This window comes from Rhinopithecus roxellana, chromosome 17, assembly GCF_007565055.1.
Source record: "Rhinopithecus roxellana isolate Shanxi Qingling chromosome 17, ASM756505v1, whole genome shotgun sequence".
In the NCBI taxonomy this organism is placed as follows: Eukaryota; Metazoa; Chordata; class Mammalia; order Primates; family Cercopithecidae; genus Rhinopithecus; species Rhinopithecus roxellana.
Window position 1 is genome coordinate 61,719,977 of NC_044565.1, and position 22,123 is coordinate 61,742,099.

General features: G+C 37.5%; 1 protein-coding gene across 4 annotated transcripts in view; it reads right to left on the reverse strand.

Annotated features, from left to right (window-relative positions):
• The window catches only part of WDR35 (WD repeat domain 35), a 73,091-nt gene that overhangs the window by 46,850 nt on the left and 4,118 nt on the right, over positions 1-22,123 (reverse strand). For 3 of the 4 annotated variants that reach the window (XM_030921551.1, XM_030921550.1, XM_030921549.1), the window contains exons 3-10: positions 18,482-18,553; positions 16,701-16,793; positions 14,730-14,858; positions 11,488-11,621; positions 10,438-10,603; positions 9,519-9,664; positions 5,477-5,602; positions 2,268-2,453 (exon numbers count right to left, since the gene is read on the reverse strand). In XM_030921551.1, coding sequence (XP_030777411.1) covers positions 2,268-2,453; positions 5,477-5,602; positions 9,519-9,664; positions 10,438-10,603; positions 11,488-11,621; positions 14,730-14,858; positions 16,701-16,793; positions 18,482-18,553 — 1,052 coding nt within the window. The remainder of the gene's footprint in view (positions 1-2,267; positions 2,454-5,476; positions 5,603-9,518; positions 9,665-10,437; positions 10,604-11,487; positions 11,622-14,729; positions 14,859-16,700; positions 16,794-18,481; positions 18,554-22,123) is intronic. The other variant, XM_030921552.1, reaches the window with a different exon arrangement.

Sequence of the window (22,123 nt, forward strand, 5' to 3'; positions counted from 1 at the left end):
CAACCTCCGCCTCCTGGTTCAAGCAGTTCTCCTGCCTCAACCTCCTGAGTAGCTGGGACTACAGGTGTACGCTGCCACGCCTGGCTAATTTTTTCTATTTTAGTAGAGATAGGGTTTCACCGTGTTGCCCAGGCCAGTCTTGAACTCCTGAGCTCAGGCAATCCGCCCACCTTGGCCTCCCAAAGTGGCCTGTTCACTCTTTTTAGAAATATTGTTGAAATGCTAAGCTTCCGGGACTGGTCCTCTAATTTTATCCTTTCACTCCTATTTTCCATTTCCTTGTCCTTTTGCTTTACTGTACAGGTGTTTTCCTTCATTTTACCTTCTAATCCTCCAGCCAAAGTTTTCATTATGGTCATATTTTTAGTTTCCAAAAACTTCCTCTTTTCTGGTATCCTTTTCTTATTTGATGGATGTAATATCTCTTAACTCTCTGAAGGTAATATTGATGGTTCTTTCGAAATAATTTTTTTTTTTTTTTTTTGAGATAGAGTCTCAATTTCGCCCAGGTTGGAGTGCAATGGCGCGATCCTGGCTCACTGCAACCTCCACCTCCCGGGTTCAAGCAATTCTCCTGCCTCAGCCTCCCAAGTAGCTGGGATTACAGGCGTGCGCCACCATGCCCAACTAATTTTGTATATTTAGTAGAGACGGGGTTTCACCATGTTAGCCAGGCTGATCTCGAACTCCCGACCTCAGGTAATCCGCCTGCCTTGATCTCTGAAAGTGCTGGGATTACAGGCGTGAGCCATCACGCCCAGCCCCGAAATAATGTTTTTCAGATGTGTCCTTCCTGCATAGTCTCTGCTTCTTCCAAGTTCATTTCTACTTGTGTTTAGCTGCCTTTCTCAAATGTCTGGTAATCCTTGTCTAACTGCTTATATTTAAGAGTCAGACATTGAAACGCTGTTTGGAACAGAGTTGTCTATAAGTGAGCCTCACTGACTGGTGTCTTTACTGTAAAGTTATGGGCAGGGCTACTTCCTTGGGGACTCCCGATCTCAGTATCTTTAGAAGGCTTTTCTCTTGAACAGGCCGAATTCTCCTGAGAAGACTTCCCACCTCAAAGCTCAAGGCTTGGCTGCCAGTGTTCTGGGAACCAAGTAGGAAAAGAAGACTGGGGTCATGTTGAATAGGAAGCTTTTAATGTAATTGTCCTGCTTTCAGCAGAGTTCCCCCACCCTCAGCTCTGCTTGATGCTCTTCAGCACAGAGACTCTCTGATCCTCTCTGGAGAGTAAACCCGTCGTTGTAGGTGGCAGAAGGGCAGCTGCCTATGGACTCAGTATAGGGATCACCTTCTTCTTATGTTTTTTTAAAAAGTTTTCTCTTTTCTGCATAATCTCTGGTACTTCCAAATTGCTTTTTTGCTTGTTTCTTTCTCCTACTAGGTACCCCCAAGTCCTGTGCCTCTTTGGAATCCCGTGATGTAAGCCAGTTGCCTCTGTTTTCTCCCCGAATGGCTATGATTCAGCTTTCTTAGGTCTGCTAAGGTAATTATCGCTAATCCACCTACTCTAACCTACAAAATGTTGTTGCCATTTCCTTTCCATTTCTGGTCCCTATGGGCTTATGACTTTTTAAAAAACATCTTTACTGTCATTTGGCAAGTTTCAGGAGAGAACACCACCAAACATGGCTGTTCAAAGAGTCAGCTTTAAGAAAAAACTCTTTACTTTTTAACGGGATAAAATAATTGATAACACAGCTAAAGACATCAGTAGTCCTTTTCAGAAATATTTACATACTTCTGCAAATATTTAAGTTGTTAGTATACGTTTTTAAAAGACATATGTATATTATTTATGTTATGCTATGATATATTAATTTTTACAGCAATATAACTCCAAATAAAAGTAGATTTCTCAATGTCAAAAGCTACCCAAACTGTCATAAGTGTTCATTGCTGCATAATTTCTTCAGCATTTATGCATAGTAGACATCTGGATGTTCATTTTTGCTCATGAAATTTTAACTTGAAAAAGGACTGTGGTATTTTAAATATATTTCAGAAACAAAAAGCTTCAGTATTGAACCAGTCAGTATGAATTGCCGTGTGATTAGCTGCTTGAAGAAAAAAAATCAGGGACACGGCATCAATGGAGTCACAGAGTTTTCCAAAATTGGTCTAGACCAACAGGGCCAACAGACCCAATGTTTTGATGTACTTGCCAGTGTAGAGGCCATGCTTGAGAAGGTAGAAAACTACAACCCAATTCTGCCAAGCAGTTAGCCCATCTATGTCTTAAGATATCAAGAAACACCTACCTGAGGATGATTTTCATCAGCTTTTGTAGCCAAAATGCAGAAATCGCCACAGGTAGTAATAGAAATGAGACCCTTCACATATTTAACATGTTTTTCATTGTGTTTTGTATCCCAGAAGACAACACAGTGCTCTGGACGATCAGGTCTGGTATATGCATAAACCACAGTATTTGAGCAATAACCCCACTAGGAAGAAAGGAAGGAGGAAAGGGAAGGAGTTTGAAAGGCAGAACTATTTAGCATTAGGAAGCAAAATCGTATTATTTTATTTTTACTCTCGAAATATTGCAGATATTTATCACTGCTGACAAAATATATTCTTCAGAAATAGAAGACAGATTCAACCTTTTATAAAAATAATAGAGATTTATAAAACAAAGAATGTACTGCAAATATAAATTCAGTTTGTCTAACTTTCCTTATTTTAATTGGTGAGATTTAAGCTTCAATGGTAAAAAATTTTCAGTAATCAATAATAGCTGCTGGAGAGGGGACAACAGGTAGCATGATCCCTGTCAAAGTTTCAATTCTGGATCTCCAAGTCAAAATTCAAAAATAGTCACTTTGCCTTTTTACCCCATCCATATTTTTTATATTTGCTTTTATCAGAGTAATATATTCACATAATATATGGTCAAATAATCCTACCTGGCTTATTTAAAACAAAAACAGGCTGGGCGCGGTGGCTCAAGCCTGTAATCCCAGCACTTTGGGAGGCCGAGACGGGGGGATCACGAGGTCAGGAGATCAAGACCATCCTGGCTAACACAGTGAAACCCCGTCTCTACTAAAAATACAAAAAAAAAAAAAAAACTAGCCGGGCGAGGTGGCGGCGCCTGTAGTCCCAGCTACTCGGGAGGCTGAGGCAGGAGAATGGCGTGAACCCGGGAGGCGGAGCTTGCAGTGAGCTGAGATCTGGCCACTGCACTCCAGCCTGGGTGACAGAGCGAGACTCCGTCTCAAAAAAAAAAAAAAAAAAAAAAAAAAAATGCAGAACCCCCTGCCAAATTTCCTGTCTGGAATGGCCGTGTACAACTTCTTTAATTGCAACTGTTCTGGTATTTATTTCTGAATCACATTATCTATTGATTATGGAACTTACACACTTACAGCTTTCCCTTCTAATCCTCCCAACATGTTTATATTTAATTTTGAATTAAAAAATGAAAATATATAAATTATATTAAAAATATTTTTAAAATGTTGATATTACCATAATTGTGTCTACCATTCAAACTAAGCTAAACCATATTTAGCTTTTTGTATCCTGATTACTTTCTAAAATAAATTTTTTACTTTAAAATAGTTTTAGATGGACAGAAAAGTTGCAAAGATAGCACAGAGTTATCATATACCCCTCATCCATTTCCCTTTTTGTTTACATTTTACATTACCGTGGTATATTTGTCACAACTAGGAAATCAACATCACTATTAACTATACTACTATTACTATTAAGTAAATATCATACTTTATTTAGATTTCATTAGCTTTTCCCGAATGTCCTTTTACTATTCCAGAATCCCATTTGGGATACTTAGATTTAGTCATGTCACCTTAGGCTCCTCTGGGGTGTGACAATTTCTCAGTCTTTCCTTGTTTTTAATGACCTCAACAGTTTTGAGGAGTACTGGTCAAGTATTTTGTAAATTGTCCCTCAATTTGGGTTTGTCTGATGTTTTTCTCATGCTTAGATTGGACTTCAGGTTTTTAGGAAGACCAGCACAGAACTGAAGTGCACTTCTTTATCATGCCATATCAGGGGGTACGTGATATCCACATGGCATTCCTAATGATGTTAACCTTTATCACCTGGCCAAGGTTTGATTGCCAAGTTTCACCAATATAAAGCTACTTTATTTTTTTCCCCTCTCCATACCCTACTCTTTGGAAACTAAGTGTAGCCACACTCAAGCCAGGGGAACAGGGGACTACGTTCCACCTCCTGGAGAAGGCAATACCTAAGTAAACTGGAATAATTCTGTAAGGAAGATTTGTTTCTTCTCTCCCATTTATTTATTTATTCAAATAATCCATCTATATCAGCATCAACTCTTGGGCATTTATACTTTGGGTCACAATAAAATAATACATCATTTATTTGATTCTTCAAAGTGCTCCAGCTTTGGCCACTGGGAGGCTCTTTCATGTTCTTTTGACATTTCCCCATCCTTTTGTTGTCTGAGCACTTCCTTACTTGCTGGGACTATAAACTGTTTCAGGCTTACCTTGTATTTTCCCTGCCCTAGTCCTAGAATCAGCCATTTCTCTACTCGGGAGGCTGAGACAGGAGAATGGCGTGAACCCGGGAGGCGGAGCTTGCAGTGAGCTGAGAGCCGGCCACTGCACTCCAGCCTGGGCGGCAGAGCAAGACTCCGTCTCAAAAAAAAAAAAAAAAAAAAAAAAAGAATCAGCCATTTCTCTAAGGTCCTTCACCTTTCAAAAATTAAATATAGAAGATTTTTATAACAAATAGTTTACCAGATCAATCTCATATTTGAGAGCTTGCTTCTGGATCAAATGTTACATTCAAGATAAAATACTGATTATATATTACGTTGCTTATTCTCATTTTCTCCTTCTAATCCATTCTCTGCCCTTCTCTACCCTGCTGTGAGCCTTGGAGCCTAGTTTCTATGAACTCCATCACCTGGGCTACCTGGCCATCTGGTTCCCAGTTGGGTTTCACCAATAGAAAGCACCAGCAAGTGGAGAGGTGAGTTGGAATATTTATTCCCCAAATCCCTCTCTGCCTGGCCGGTTGGCAAGGTCTGGGCTCCTGCAGAGCAGCCCCTCTTGCACAGCCACATCTCTTGTGGGTTCCAGGAGCCTGACTCCTTTGTCTTGCCCGTTCAGGCCCAGGGCTGGTGATGGCTTCTCACTGATGCTAATCTTTGGGTGCTACTTTTTATCATCCCTTGCTGTTCCCCTTAGCCCTGCCCATATCTCTGTAATAAGTGTTTCATCAGTCTCTCTTCAATTACTCCTTTGAATGTACCATCTGTATCTGGCTAAGACATTGACTCATGGAGTAATTTTACTAACTATATATAGTATTCTAGAAAAGTTTACTAGGTCTAAGGTCTTTACACAAAAAGGCTTCCTTTTTGCTAGCTCCTAAAATAAGACAGCTTTGAATACACTCTGAGCGATAGCAAAATTATTTGGTAAGAAACACTGTTTATTTTACAACTGCTCTTAATATTTACCTTATAATTAGGTCGAATGTTTGCAAAATATATAAAGGAATCAACAGCTAGTGCAATTTTCAGTCCACCTCCTTCCCAAGATAGTGCAGATATTTCCTTCCCAGGAACTTTCAAAGTACCCAGATGCTGAAAAAGAAAGTTATCTTTAACCTAAAGTATAACAATTAAATACAAATTACCACCAATCACTTCATAAAGGTCAAAAGTGGTATGAACATTATTTTGTGAAAAGTTACTACTCACTTTAAAATCATGTTTCTTCAATTTTTATAATGAAAAGCATGCATATAAGAAAAACTTACAAACTATATCCAAAGAATTCAATAGCAAATTTCATCAAATCTAAAATGCCATAGACTGAAACATGCATTTTTATGTACAACTAAGGAAAGGAAAAAACACATTGCTAATTAAAATATAGCAACTTTGATTATAAGATGCCTCCTCATTTTAGAGTTATAAAAAATTACATTTCTTAGAATCAACGAAATATTATATTAGCAAATTCAATCATAAAGTCTTGTCTTTCTCTTTCATCCCCTCATACCCAACTAGTCACCAAATCCTATTGCTTTTACTCCTTTCCACTCTCTGTAATTACCTTTATAATGGATTGAATTGTGGTAATAGCTTCCTAACTTTAAGACTTACCTTTCATCTGTTTCCTTATTCTCCCCCTCTGCCCTCCCAATTCAATCTCTACTGTGCTGTCACAACTATCTTTCTGGAACACAGATCTAATCATAACTTACCCTGCTTTTTAAAAGGTTTAATAACTTTTAAAAATCAGTAACTCCCCACCATCACATTCTTTAGCATGGCATACAATGCCTGTTTCCCATCTTATCCAAAACCATAGTATGTGGCTTAATATCCCACTATTTAGCCATAACTGCTGTGTGCCTGCTCATGAAGGAACTACTCTGCCTCCACACCTTTGGCCTATATAATATCCCTTCTGCCTGAAATCCTCCTCTCTTTTCCTCACAGCTCCCCTGTCCTTACTGGTCCTTGTCCTCCTGGAGCATGCCTATTCATCCATCAAGATACAGCTCAAATACTGCTTCCTCAACGAGTCCTGCCGCCTTCTCCAACTCTATGGTTCCAGAGAATTAGAGAATGAGCTCCTTAAGAGTACTAACTGCATCATATTCACATTTATTTCCCTTTCCATTAATAGATTATTTGATAAACTGATAGTCAATATATATCTCCAATAAATATACATTCAAATTAATTTTTTCATATACTAATAGTACTTCTTATGACCAAATTAACGAGTGAATAAATGAATACAAACACTTTTTTAATGTGGCTATAAAACAACCAAACATTTTTAATCTATACCTTTCATTTGACAGAATGATATAATCCCAAAATTTCAATGAACTTTGCTGGTATTCCTTGTTCTAAGTAGATATACTCTAGGGTCAAATTTAATGTTAATATAGTTTGAATGTCTGTCCTCTCCAAAACTCAGGTTGAAATTAATTGCCATTTTGACAGTATTGAGAGATGAGACCTTTAGGCAGTGATCAGGGCCTGAGGCCCTCATGGCTGGGACTACTGCCATTTTACAAAGGGGAATTAGGTCCCCTCTTGTCTCTCTGTTGCACTCTCTTTGCCCTTCTTCCTTCCACCATGCAATGATGCAGCAGGAAAGCCCTCACCAGATGTCAGCAGCTCAATACTGGACTTCTCCTCCTCCAGAACTGTAAGCCAATAAGTTTCTATTAACATACACTATGCAGTCTGTGGTATTCTGTCATAGCAGCACATAATAGAGTAAGACAAATGTATTGAGCTCCATTTTGCCAAGGAAACCAATGGAAGAAAAAGCTCAAAGTTTTAACCTAGGAAGGGCTGATCTATCTGTCTTGCTACCTGCATGAAATTAAAGGGGAACCAGCAAGCTCTCTACAGTACTCTTGGTATTGATCCATCCGTAAGAGGAAGAGAATACAGCCATCTTCTAACTACAAACCAGTCAGGATGTGGCAGTAGCAAGGAAAGAAAACCACCTTTTAGTAAGCCTTCATTACGTGCCAGGCACTGTGTAGGCATTTCCTCATTGTAATCTCCTTTAATCTTTACAACAGCACCATGACATATTTCCTTTATTTCTGAAAATAACTAAACTATGTCTCAGAGACTAAATAACTTCTCTATGTCAAACTACACTGTAGAAAATGAATTCAATGCCAGATCAACTTGACTACAAACCCTATGCTCTGTTATCTCCTACCATGGCTAAGACCACAGTGCAAAAACCAGGTGTCCCTGGACCTCAGAATTTAAAAGCAAATTCTTCCCTGAGGTTTCCTTAAGTTTAAATCATTATGTTTAAATTGTTAGATAACTTCCATCCAGGTTATCTTTCCTACCTTAACAATAACACAGATCCAAATAATTCCCCATATATTCACTCACTCAGAAAATACTGACTACTATGCCCTGAGGAACTATGTTAGATACTTTTAGTTACAGCTAGACCAAAACCCACTTAGTTTCAGTTTAACACTTAACACATTATTTTGCAAGATAAAAAAACAGACTTTAGAACCCATGTTTTTCTACCTGGGGAAGGCTGAACTAACAAAAATAAGCAGATAAAACATGATGATAAATAAGTAAATGGCAATCAACAAAAATAACCAATAAAGAACATTAATTAAGAAGGAGGTTATAAATATAGAAATAATTAGAATGCAGATTTTTAATTATTTAGGAACCTTGAAAACTATGCTTTTTTTTTCCCCTTCACTTTTACATCTACCAGAAATATTGTCATTTGACAATGTATAGAGAGCATCTACTTTCTACAGTATCTTCTACTGGGTAACTTTGAGATACTGATTCAAAAGCATCAGAAGACATCATTTCTTGCCCTAAAAGAAATTATTAAAATACACAAAAATAATATTAAAACAACTGGTACAGGCTTTTATGCAGCCAAAAATACATATCACTGTAGTCTATGGTGAATTTATAAAAGCCAACAGGGTATCCAAAAGGGACAAAATATAGTATTGGGTTAGAAAATAAGATATTCAAAAAACATATTAAGCTTAGTTATTAATAAGCTCTCACTTCCTAAATTATTTAAAATTCACAATATATTAATTCTCCTACTTGACATTTTCCAATGCTACTTCTGAAAATTCTCTTTTAAAATTAAATTTATTAAAAATACTATTGAGAAGGATAATACCCATATGTACATTTATGAAAACAATGTTTGTATTTTAATGTAGCAACACTTAAGATTAATTATTAAATTTTCTTCAAATAATTGATTACTTTGCAACAAATTAAAAGTATTAGAAGTTTGGAGGAAGGACAGACAGATATGTTTAACATCTAAACACATGTAAAATATCACACTAAAAATCTGAAAAATTAATCTGAAACAACTATATTACATTAAATACTACTCAAAAGCTGGCTATGAAAAGAGACACATATTCGGATCACAGAGAATTCAAAAAACTGCTCCATGGTGATTTCTTATGTCAAACTTCTCGTTTTCTGAATGTATAAAATTGTAACTTTTATTTTATAATTATAAAACTGTAAGATTATAAAATTCCATGATAAAATACAACAAAGATTTATATTATGAAGATGAAATGTCCCTAAAAGAAATTACACCATTTCCTTTGTTCTTTTTTCCCCTACCTTACTCACTGCACATTTAAATAGGAAGAAAGAAGAATAGCCGGGCGCGGTGGCTCAAGCCTGTAATCCCAGCACTTTGGGAGGCCGGGACGGGTGGATCACGAGGTCAGGAAATCGAGACCATCCTGGCTAACACGGTGAAACCCCGTCTCTACTAAAAAAAATACAAAAAACTAGCCGGGCGAGGTGGCGGGCGCCTGTAGTCCCAGCTACTCGGGAGGCTGAGGCAGGAGAATAGCGTAAAACCCGGGAGGCGGAGCTTGCAGTGAGCTGAGATCCGGCCACTGCACTCCAGCCTGGGCGACAGAGCAAGACTCCGTCTCAAAAAAAAAAAAAAAAGAAGAACAAATTTGAATGCATTTACCTCACCAAACGGAGTGTAAAACTGCACAATGTTCACATCTTTGTCCTGCGTGGCCGCCTTCTGGAAGCCCGCCACAGCTAACACACTGCCCATGTGGTTCCACTGGATGCCTACTACGTACATGCCAGTGTCAATCAAAACGGGATCTAGTCAAAAAGAGAAAAATGAGGTCACTGTGGGAAAAGATGTAGCCTACAGAATGTTATACTCTTAACAACAACTTTTAAATACTTTTAAAACTTTCCACGTTTTTAAAAATATAGGGCTGGGTACAATGGCTCACGCCTATAATCCCAACACTTTAGGAGGCTGAGGCGGGCGGATCACTTGAGTCCAGGAGTTCAAGATCAGCCTGGGCAACATGGCAAAACTCTGTCTCTACGAAAAATACAAAAATTAGCCAGGGGTGGTGGTGCACACTTGTGGTCCCAGCTCCTCAGGAGGCTGAGATGGGAGGATCCCTGGAGCCCTGGAAGCCAAGGCTGCAGTGAGCCAAAAATGCACCACTGCACTCTAGCCTTGGCAACAGAGCAAGACCCTGTCGCAAAAAAAAAAAAAAAAAAGGTTAAAAATTAGAAATTGAGGCCAGGCACAGTGGTTCACGCCTGTAATCCCAGCACTTTGGGAGGCTGAGGCAGGTGGATCACGAGGTCAGGAGATCGAGACCATCCTGGCTAACATGGTGAAACCCCATCTCTACTAAAAATACAAAATATCAGTCAGATGTGGTGGCATGCACCTGTAGTCCCAGCTACTCGGGAGGCTGAGGTAGGAAAATCGTTTGATCCCGGGAGGCAGAAGTTGCAGTGAGCCAAGATCGTGCCACTGCACTCCAGCCTGGGTGACAGAGTGAGACTGTATCTCAAAAAAAAAAATAATAATAAATTTTAAAAAAATTTTTAACAGAAAAATTCCTTACTTTGGTCATTCTCATGTCTCATTATTTGGCATCTTCCATTGTCGAAGCAAACAGCAAGGCAAGGGCAATCAGGCTCCACATAGCCTTCTGTGCCATGGTACCAATGAATCCCAGCAATGCTGATAGCTCCAGTGACATTCACCAAACAACTCAGTTTCATTTTCATCTAAATAAAATTGTCTAGATTTAATATTTTACATTTTAAAACAGAACAGTATAGATACAATCTCAATAGAGTACTGTAGAAAGAATGCTGAAAATACAATCTAAAAATCAGGTGGCAAATTAAAGCTTAATCACTTACTGGTATACAGGCCATGGACAAATCACCTAAATGTCCATTTTCCCCACATGTAAAAAATGAGGATTAAAAAACACTGAGTTTTTATGAGACTCAAATAACAAGTATATGAAAGTACTTTGAAAACAGCAAAATGTCATATAAAAATTCATTATTTTACTTCCACCAGTGAGTGGATTTACTTAGTGTCCTAAACCTTGCTAAAAAACAAAACTGCCCCATCAGTAATCATAGATTATAGCCTAAACCTTGCAAAGCCAGAATTTTTCTCCAGATTATGCTGACTGATCCTATTCTATTTTACCTTCTTTCCAGGGATTGATTTTTCTCACTTACCATTTAAGTCTGTCATTCTTTTTACAAACAACCATTGGTAGCTTGCTACAAAAATACCCTTTGGTATCTACATGTAAACTTTGGCTTCAGATAACAGAAGACACTTAAAAAACTTAAACTGCACATTGCCCTACTCATTATCCCTCTGCTTAAATGCACTGACATCTTGTCCTTTCTACCTACCAAAAAAAATGGAACTAAAAGTTACACTCTAACTTGTGGCACTAATTTGCTTTGAGAAAACCAAAATTTTATTTAATTAAAAAAAAATTTAGATGATTGGGAAAAAGAAAAAAATTCTGACTTGAAGACTTTACACAAACCATCATAACAAATAAATGTATATACAAAGATGAATGATATGTACGATCATATAAAATTATATAAACAAGACTGATGATACACATACTTACTATAAAATTTCCTTGATTATCATAAATGTGTATTTCCCCATTTGCCATTCCAAAAAGTAAGACTTTACTGTCCGCAGACCATGTTACATGGGATAGCTGTTTACCCTTCAGGTCTTTTCCCCAAATACGATTGCCTAAAACAAAACATTATTAAAAGTTGTTTAAGGCCATGATCCTCCAACAACTGCTTTCGAAATGTTTGTTTTCCTAAAGATCTTGCAAATTCTTCACAGCATTCATGCATTCATTCCATTTATTTGGCCAATATTTACTGAGCACCTATATGTGCCAAATACCTGAAAAGACATTTGAAATAGTAGCTATTTCAAACTTTCTCCCCTTTCTTCTAAACTCTGATGCTGGATCTCACTCCCAATTAGCAGTTGAGCCCATCTTCGACTTTGGAAAGAAAATAAAAGCACCCAAAAAACAAATTCCTCATTCCCATCTTCAACAATTCAGAACATAACTGAATCCACACTTACACTTTCTGCTTTACCTACTAATACAAAAGAAGAGGTATTTCCCCAGTCAGTCCCCTGTCTAAGGCTAATTCCTCTATGTATTCTCTGATCTAATCCCTTCCTACCTTCGCAAAGATCTCCCTTTATTGACTACTCTCATTTTCTCTTTCTCATTAAACTCTTCACTCCAGGGCCTTTCTTATGTGGATTTAAACACATGCAGATCTATTTCTCTTTGAAACCACCAGCTTAAATAAAATAAAATAAAATAAACACTTTTATTAACCCCAAGTTCCCCCTGTAACTACTACCTATTTCTACCATTCCTTTCCCAATCAAACTTCATGAAAGAGTTCCTCACACCTATAGTCTCCACTTCAACTCCCACTCAACCCTTAACCCCTCCCAATCTGGTTTCTGCCCCGCAACTCCACTGAAACTGCCTACAACATACACTATTTGGGTGGTGGTTATATACTAATAGTCCAGACCTCACCAATATTCAATATATCCATATAACAAACCTGCACTTGTACCCCCTAAATCTATAAAAATAATAAATAAAAAAAGAAGAAACCAAACCTGTTGACACCTTGATCTTGGACTTCCAGAGTCTAGAACTCCGAGAAAATAAATTTCTGTTGTTTAAGAAAAAGAAAGAAACTGCCTTCATGGACGTCACTGATGGCTTGTTGCTAAAGCCAATTGACACATTTCTTTTTTACCCCTCCCTCCTTCTTGAACTCTCTTTGCTGCCATTAGCCCATGTACTCCTTTATCTCCAAGACTCCTACTTTTCAACATCCTTCTTCTGCCCATCCCTGAAATGTTGCTGATTACCACCATCCCACCCCCCCCGCCCCCGGGACAGGGTCTCACTCTGTTGCCCAGGCTAGAGTATAGTGGTAAGATCATGGCTCACTGCAGCCTCAACCTCTCAGGCTCAAGCAATCCTCCCACTTTGGCCTCCCAAGTGATTGGGACTACAGGAGTGTGCCACCACACCCAGATACTTTGCTTTTTTATTTTCAGCAGAGACAAGGTCTTGCTATGTTGTCCAAGCTGGTCTCAAACTCCTGAGCTCAAGCAATCCTCCTGCCTTGGCCTCCCAAAGTGCTGGGACTGTAGGCATAAGCCACCATCCCCAGCCTAAATGTTGCTGATTCTTAACTCTACAAATGCCCTTAAGTTTTGTTCAACTACTTCAATGGTTTAAATTACCATGCATATGCTGGTGGTTCCCAAAATTTTGTGTTCAGCACAGATGTTTTTGAGCTGCAGATATGTATGTCTAACTACAGTCTGGATAGATTTATTTGAATGGCCCATGGCATGACAAAATCCAAGAGAAATTTTCCCTTAAAATCATTCTTTCTCCACACTATTTTAATGAAAGGCATTGCCATCCATCCAGCTGCCCAAGCTGAAACTCTGGATACTGCCCTGGGGACTTCCATCCTCTCATCCCCAATCTTAACTATTCTGCCTCCCGAGTATGTCTAAAATCTACTTACTTCCATTCCCTTGTCATTACCTGGATGGCTACCATCCACCATAATCTCTCACCTGAATTGCCAGAGTAGTTTCCTGATACAGCTGCCCATTATCTTTCTTTCCTTTCTCTATTCTTCATATGTAGCACAGAGCTTTTTCTAAGGAACAATCTTATCACATTGCTCCCATTCTTAAAACTTTTCATTGGCCTCCCAAGTGCTGTTGGACTTAAGTCCAAACACCTTAATATAAATTATGATCTGCATGATCTGGCCTCTGTTTCTCTCTCTAGATTCACTGCATACTACTCGTCACCTTTAGTATTATACCCTACTGATAATCAACTTTTTTCAATGGCCCAAACATAGCTAAGTGCAACTCCTCTGGACCTCCTCAAATGCTATTTCTTAGGGCTGAGACATTCTACACACCAATCTACCTTGTGGCTAATGCCTCAGCATCAGCATCACTTCCTCCAGGAAGCCTTTCCTGATCCCTCCAAGTCTGCATTAGGTGGCCACTTCTACATGCTCCTGTATTTTCCCCATCTTGGCGCTTATCACAGGGTACTGTAATTTCTTGGTTACTTATCCATCTCTCCTGATCTAGGTCTGGTCATTGCTGTACCCTTAGTTCCTAAAATGATAGCTGTTGCTTTATAGGCTCTCAGAAACATTTGTTGAATACATGAAGTTACACACACACACACACTCACAGAGAGAGAGAGAGAGAGAGAGAGAGAGAGAGAGCGCACGCGCACGAGAAAATAAAAATGATTTTAAAATATATTATTTATCTACAGAGTTTCAAATTAAAACAAAGGTGCAGACTTTCAGAAGACCCAGTTTTATCTATTACTAGAATTTGAAAAATGTGGGTTTTTAAGGCTATAAACTACAACCAACAATGACATGTTCAGTTCTAATAAAAATGACCACAGAGTTTTTGAAACTAGGGTCTACGTATATGTACAGACTAACCAATATAAAGAGAAATTACATAATGAGGCAGACATGTTTAAAATAACGCTGAAAAGTTAATTCACTTTTTTCAATGCCACAGTAGAAAATAAAAAAACAGACTTTTTTCCTTGAATATACATAAAAACAGATGGTTAAAACCAAAGAACAGTTCTTGAACGTCATCAAATTGTATATCAAATATTTTCTTTTTATGTCTATTTTTCAATCAGAATGCTAACATATGATAACTAACTTAAATCTCTAAAGAAGAAAACTGTCAGCCAGATATTGATCTTAGTTCTATGTCCAATCAATGCATTACCATCCACTGAACCAACAATCACAGCCCCATCTTCATATACAATGCAGATCTTCTGTCCGTCAGCATTCCAGCTCATACTGCGAACAACTGATTTATTTCGATTGTTGATCATCTCCTCAAACCAAGAGCCTGTTTTCACAAATTTAAAAAATTACAAGTCAAAACTTTCACATCTATTAAACAGTACTTAAGAATTGAAAGCAATCTATAAAGTACACCATGGGATAAATAACTGCAAAGTTTTCTACAACCTGAGACATTAAACTATAAAGCTTCCAAATCCAACAAAAACACAATGAAAAATTAACTTGGGCTTAACTGATAACTGCTTCAAAGATTATCACAGAAAACATAATAAATGCCCATCCTTTGTTTCCTCTTTCTTTCTTTCCCTGTCTCTTTCTTTCTGTCAATTAAAAAATAAAATTAATTTGCTTTTTCAGAGCCAAAACTACTGCTTTTTCTGAAAGCCTAACTTTTCCCACTTGAACAATATGGTTCAGATCATAACCAAGAAAAAAACTCCAAGTAACAATAACTTTATATGTACACATAAACTCTCCAATGAATAATTATGAGCATATTAAATATAGCATATTAGATACCATCACAAAGAGAATAAAGCCAAAAAATACACAGCATATTAGGTAAAACCCGAAGTAAGCCTGCTTGAAAAAATTCTAATCAGTTTATATTACATTAATGATACCACATCTCTAATGCTGAATGACAAAAATATTCTAGTTTTATGCAGGGTAGGAATGAGATGTAACTTGTCTTTTAGCATAACCAAATTACAGGCAAAAAAAATAGGTTATTCAGTTTTTGTTTTTCTTAAAGGCTTTTTGACATACCAACATAGGAAACTCTGGTCTGCAGCCAAGAAAATAATCATGCAATTTGGAATAACTGGTCAGAGCAGGCTAACAGAATCCAGACTGAGACCCTGAGAAGACCTGAAGACCTACCTTGGAAACAGACAAAGTTTACTCCAATCCACTGAACTTTCACATTCTATCCCCTACACACACATACACACACTTTTTAAAAAAATTAAAGTATTATAGCATATCTTTAGTGAAGACTTTTTAAATGGTATGCCCTGCCATTTAAAACAGCACACAGGAACTTTTCAAAACAGCACACATAAACTTTTCAAAACAGCACACATGAACCAAGGCACCCTTCCCTTTTGAAGATGATGGCTGCAGGCCTCAGGAGAACATGTATGATGAGCTGCTTTTCTCGTAAAAGTGGTATATCTAAGTTAATCCTTCTTTTACCCTCCCTTTCTCTTGTAGACAAGAGGCACAAACCGTGAACCAGTAGTCAGAGTTGAGATAAAATCTGTATCCATAAAAGAAAAGGAAACTAACTGGCCCATGCAGGAAATGAATTATTCTCTTTGACTTCTTACTAAATGTGTTTTCATCTACTGAGGTAACTCTAGCCACTCATTTATTCATTCATTCAACAAACATTGATTGAACGTGTACACTGTGCTATGTATTATAAAAGGTTCTACATATAAAACGATGAACAAACAGTCATTTTCCCTTTCCCCTCAGAGCTTACAGTCTACTCAGGGACCAATATTAAATACACACTTACATACACATAAATGTAATTATAAGCTGGAACTACCTAGGAAGTAATTCTTATTGGAAATCTGGGGGGGGGAAAGAGCTATCTCAAGTAGAAGCTATTCTTCTGCTAAGAGTCTAACTTCATTTTGGAGACAGCCAATGATCACCTAATTCACTTTCTTAATAACAGGGTTAAAGTAAAAAAAAAAAAAAAAAGTGAAAAGTAGGCAGCAATAAATCCAGAAATATTACCACTGTGCAGTCAGGATGAACTCCTGTTGTTAGTAAAAGAGGTCTATTTTGGAGATGTTATTTATCCATCCAAATACTGTAAGCTAGATGCCAACATGTGAAAAATTAAATAAGCGCTCCTAGTAATGTATACCTTTATATAACATCCACACAATGATAAGCCCATTTTCATCACTGGTAGTCAACTTCTGATACTGTTCATTCCATGTTACAACTTGAACAGAACCTAGAACATTATAAAACAATTTAGAAACTTAAAGGTTACAATTGATTTCAAATTTATATTTTTATATAAACACCAAGATCATGTTAAAATCAATATGGTTCCTGCACAGCTAACTAGTCTTTAATATTCCTTAAAACCTATTCATAGGATGCAGTTATTGATATCACTAATTTTCTATAACAATGCATAATACTGTTTTTCATATCTATCCCTATTTCATCCCAGTGAAGACACCTATCATGGCGAGCTACAAGAACTACCATATACCTGATGACAGAAACAAATACAAGTATGGTTTTGGGAGTCAGGTTGGCCTGACTCCCAAAAATAATGATGTCCAAAGGACACAATATTAAGTACGTGTTTAGGAAATTTTTATCATTTTTGGTAGATATGTCCCATAATCTCTCTTCTGCCAACCCCTCACCCCTGTTTTCCATTCTATTGATAAAACACTCTTGAGCATGTCTTAAACCTCCAGGGTACGTGAATAATTGATGACTTTTCATTTTTTAATCCCTAAATACTTTAGTGTACATGTCCTAAAAATAAAGACATTCTCTTCCATAACCATATTACAAATTAGGAAGTTTAACACTGATATACTATTATCTAACTCACAGTCCATATACAAATTTTATCAATTGTCTAAATAACGTCCTTTATAGACACTTGTTTTTCTCATTCCAAGATCCAATCTAGGATTATACAATGCATTTGTATGTTATACATCTCAATCTTTAGTCTTTTTTTTTTCTTGAGACAAGATCTTGCCCTGTCACCAAGGCTGGAATGCAGTGGCACAATCGTGGCTCACCGCAGCCTCAAACTCCTGACCGCAAGGGATCCTCCCACCTCAGCCTCCTGAGTACCTGGGACTACAGGTGCACAGCGCCACGCCTGGTTAGTTTTTTTTTATTTTTTGTAGAAACAGGGTCTCATTATGTTGCCCAGGGTGGTTCCAAAATCCTAGCCTCATGCAATCCTCCCACTTTGGCCTCCCAAAGTGCTTGAACTCTAGGTGTGAGCCACTACGCCCAGTCTCTTCAGTCTCCTTTAATCTGGAATCATAGGACAGATTCTAAAAAGGATTATATATATAACATCCATAGACAGGAGTATTTTCAATATATAAAATAACAGCTAGGTTCTTCTAGATTTATTTAAGATGTTGTTTAATCACGTAAAAGTTGAATGACTCTACACTGTATTACTTATGTCTCAACAGAAATGATTACAAACAGCTCCCAACTTACAATGGTACTACTTAAATGACTTTTTAGTGGTGGGAATGCAATGCACATTCAGCAGAAAACGTACTTCGATTGCCCATACAACTACTCTGTTTTTCACTTTCAATACAGAAATCAATAAATTACATAAGATATTCAACATTTTATTATAAAATAGGCTTTATGTCAGATGATTGTGCCCAACTGTAAGCTAGTGTTTTCTGGGCACATTTAAGGTAAGCTAGGCAGAGCTATGACGTTCAGTAGGTTAGGTGTATTAAATGCATTTTCAACTTACAATGGGTTTATTGGAACATATCCCCATCATAACTCAAAGAGCATCTGTACTTTAAATATTACCATTATTTAAAATGTTGACATTTCTGCATTAAGTAGAAACTTCCTAAATGTCTAAATACCACTCAAACATGACTTAAAAGAAATTGCAAGACTCACCACTATGACCTTCAAGATTCTGATTCATAGAAAGCTTACTGGGGGGTGCAAGGCCCCTCAATTTTGCATCATCTAAAACAAAACAAAACAAACTATTATGATAAACATATAAAAGTGACATATTGTAAGATTTTGACTCTTTTTGTATTCCTGGGCAGTATTAATCATTTCTGTAAGTATGCCTCATTCTGATCTATTTTTCTCATGGTATAAACAGAAACAATAACACATATCCCTTGCAAAGACATTCTGGTAAAATAAAGCAAAATATATAAATCAACATTGTTTATCATACATTACATTTATTAATAAACATCACTGCTTTTTATGCCTTTCCAAAAGACCACAAATAGAAATATTTATGGCCTACAGATTGCAAACTCTACAGCTTACAAGGGATCAAAACAGCATAGACTTTGAAAATGGGTTTTTGCTAGATTACACAGAATCTTATATTCATTCATTTATTCATTCATTCAACAAATATTTATTGAATGTGTACACTGTGCTATGCATTATAAAAGGTTCTATATATAAAATGATAAAACAGCCATTTCCCCTTTCTCCTCAGAGCCTACAGTGTGAGGGACCAATATTAAATATATACTTACACACACATAAATGTAACTATAAACTGGGAATGTGAAAGCATAATAAGAAACAGTAGCAGAAGTGACTTAATTTAGATTGATGGGGAACCAGGGAAGGCTATCAGAAGAATTGATATTTAAGCTGAGACTGAGAGGTAAACTGGAGATAGCCAGGAAAGGTAGAGAAAGAAGGGGAGTATTCCAGGCTAGGACACAGGAATGTAAAGGCTCTGAGGTAGACGCCTAGAGCCCTTGACAAAATCTAAGAAGGCCTATGTGGATGAACAGGGGAGAAAATTGCATCAAACAGGGCTGGAGTGATAGGCACAAGAAAAATTACGAAGTATTTGTAGAAAATAAGAATTTTAGATTTTATCCAAAGTGCAATGAAAACCTCTAAAGATGTCTTAAAAAGGTACTAACCATACTACAGAGAATAATATTAAAATGTCATCTCAATAAATTAATCTTGGCTTAGAAATTTGTTACACATAAAACATAGCATTTAAAATTTTCATTTAAATTACAAAGTTTACGAAAATCTTAAGAATTTGTGAGGATGGGAATTATACCAATGCTAAAGAAAATTCTACTTTCAGAAAACAAGTATCTTAAATATTATGAAAACTATCCTTTATTCTGAAAACACTTGCAGGAAAAAATACCTAATTTCCTCTAAAATCCCTAGTTCCAATTACCTAGTTGTTTTGGTAACACGAGTACACATGTACGGTTTAACAATGCAATCATCTGTCAAGATAGAATAAATGTTGCTGACACACACATTAGGTTGAACATAAATTTTTTAACATAGGGTCCTCTCACTCATTTAATCTTTTAAAAATTGTACAACATACTTAAACATCATTATAATATTCTAAAATATTTGGTGGAAACATTTTTCTTAACTTGTAGAACTGAAAAATCCATTCTGATGCATATATATATAATATATATATACACACATATTCTGATGTCACTATAACCTAAGTGAAATGGGTGACATGTGATTTAGATTAATCATCCATGTTTTCCCTCTGTTAGACCATAAGGTAGCATATTCTTGACAAAATACACACTGACAGTTAAGAATAGGCTTTGAAATTCAGCTTGATATATTGGACAAATATCATCCACATCTGAAAAGGTCTCTTGCTGGAAGCAACTCCATAACTTGATCATGTAAAAAATATTCATAAAACCCACCCGAAAGTTCTCAGATGTCCATAAAAAGGCCAAAAGTTTTAAATGATGTAGAGTAAAGCCAGGATTAATATCCCAAGATTCCATCCAGTTACATTACTAGACTCCAGAGAGCCAATAAGGTAATGAAACCAAACTGGTATGTGAACAAAAATCTGGTAATACTAACATAAATCTTCTAAAAGCACATAACAGTAATCCTTAGATTTAAAAGGCATGATCAAAGAAGTCACCAATAAAATAAAGCATTTTAAACTCATGTAAAGAAATTTCAGAATGAAATCAGTTATTCCAACAATTCAAAGTACATCAAAAAGTCCAAAGAAGGCTTTTAAAAAATAAAGGTATAATGACGCAACTGAAAATAAAAGGTATGATACAGAAGAACAGAAGATCATGCTAATAATACCAATAACCAAACACACTAAATCTTTGAGAGTCTTTCTCTTAGAAAAGCGTGACTGACAATGCTTTTGTTTGCATTCATAAAAGTTGTCAGCAGCCCAATTTCAACAGAAATTCCTGTTATGTGCTGCAAAATAAGCTTGAAACTTATAATCAAAATATACAGAAGACTGTTTTGCAACACATAGGGATAATACAATTCTGAGAAAGAGATGGTACCATATTCGCCAGACTTTCTGGCAGGATCACCTGGTTGCCTTGGTTCTCTATGTGAATGAACTAACTGCAAAGGACTCTGTATGCATCCCTGGGTCTAACTAAGGACAACTTGCCTAAGATTTATGGTAAATTTTGTTGTCCTGGGCATATTGGAAAGTTGAGGCAATGTCAATGCCTGCAGGTACTGGAGGACTGCACAGTCAGCTACAGTTGGCTTGCATGGCCCTATATACTTTTTCTGTGACGGAAATGTTGGCTTCCAAGGCTCTCTATTTCCTCTCATGAGGATGAGAGGATGAGGCTTTGACAGTCATAGCAGGAAAGCAAGAAATGCCACCTCAATCCCAGTCAGGGTCATCACCCTCAAACCTTACCACAAGCAACTCCAACCCAGAGTCATCACCCTCAAATCCTACCACAAGCAGCTCCCACCCAGGGCCATCTCCCTCAAACCCTACCACAAGCAGCCCCCACCCAGGGCCATCACCCTCAAACCCTACCACAAGCAGCTCCCACCCAGGGCCATCACCCTCAAACCCTATCACAAGCAGCTCCCACCCAGGCTGTCAGCCCTTTAAATACCTTTTGGCAAGGAAATGACATAATCTGGTCCCTTTAAAAGAAGAAGAAAAAAGGACCGGGCGCAGTGGCTCACACCTGTAATCTCAGCACTTTGGGAGGCCGAGGTGGGCTGATCGCTTGAGGTCAGGAGATCAAGACCATCCTAGCTAATACGGTGAAACTCTATCTCTACTAAAAAAAAAGAAAAAAAAGAAAAAAAAATTAGCTGGGCGTGGTGGCACACACCTGTAATCCCAGCTACTCAGAAGGCTGAGACAGGAGAATCACTTGAACCCGGGAGGTGGAAGTTGCAATGAGCCGAGATCGCACCACTGCACTCCAGCCTGGGCAACAGAGTGAGATCCCATCTCAAAAAAAAAAACAAAAAAACAAAAAACCTGACACTGGCTAGAGTGTCAAGAACGACTAAGAGGAAGCCAGAGACAATGGAAGGAGGGAAACTGATTCTCACAATAGACCAGGTGAGGGATGATGGTAGCTGGAGCTATAGAGGGAGCAGGGGAGACAAAGGAAAGGATGGGTTCAAGATACACTTTGGAGACAAAAGCAACAGGATTGCTGATGCAGATGTTGTGAACGGAGGAAAAGAGAAGATTTCCAGCTTGAGCAAATGAGTGAATCTGAGACATTTGCTGAAATGGAG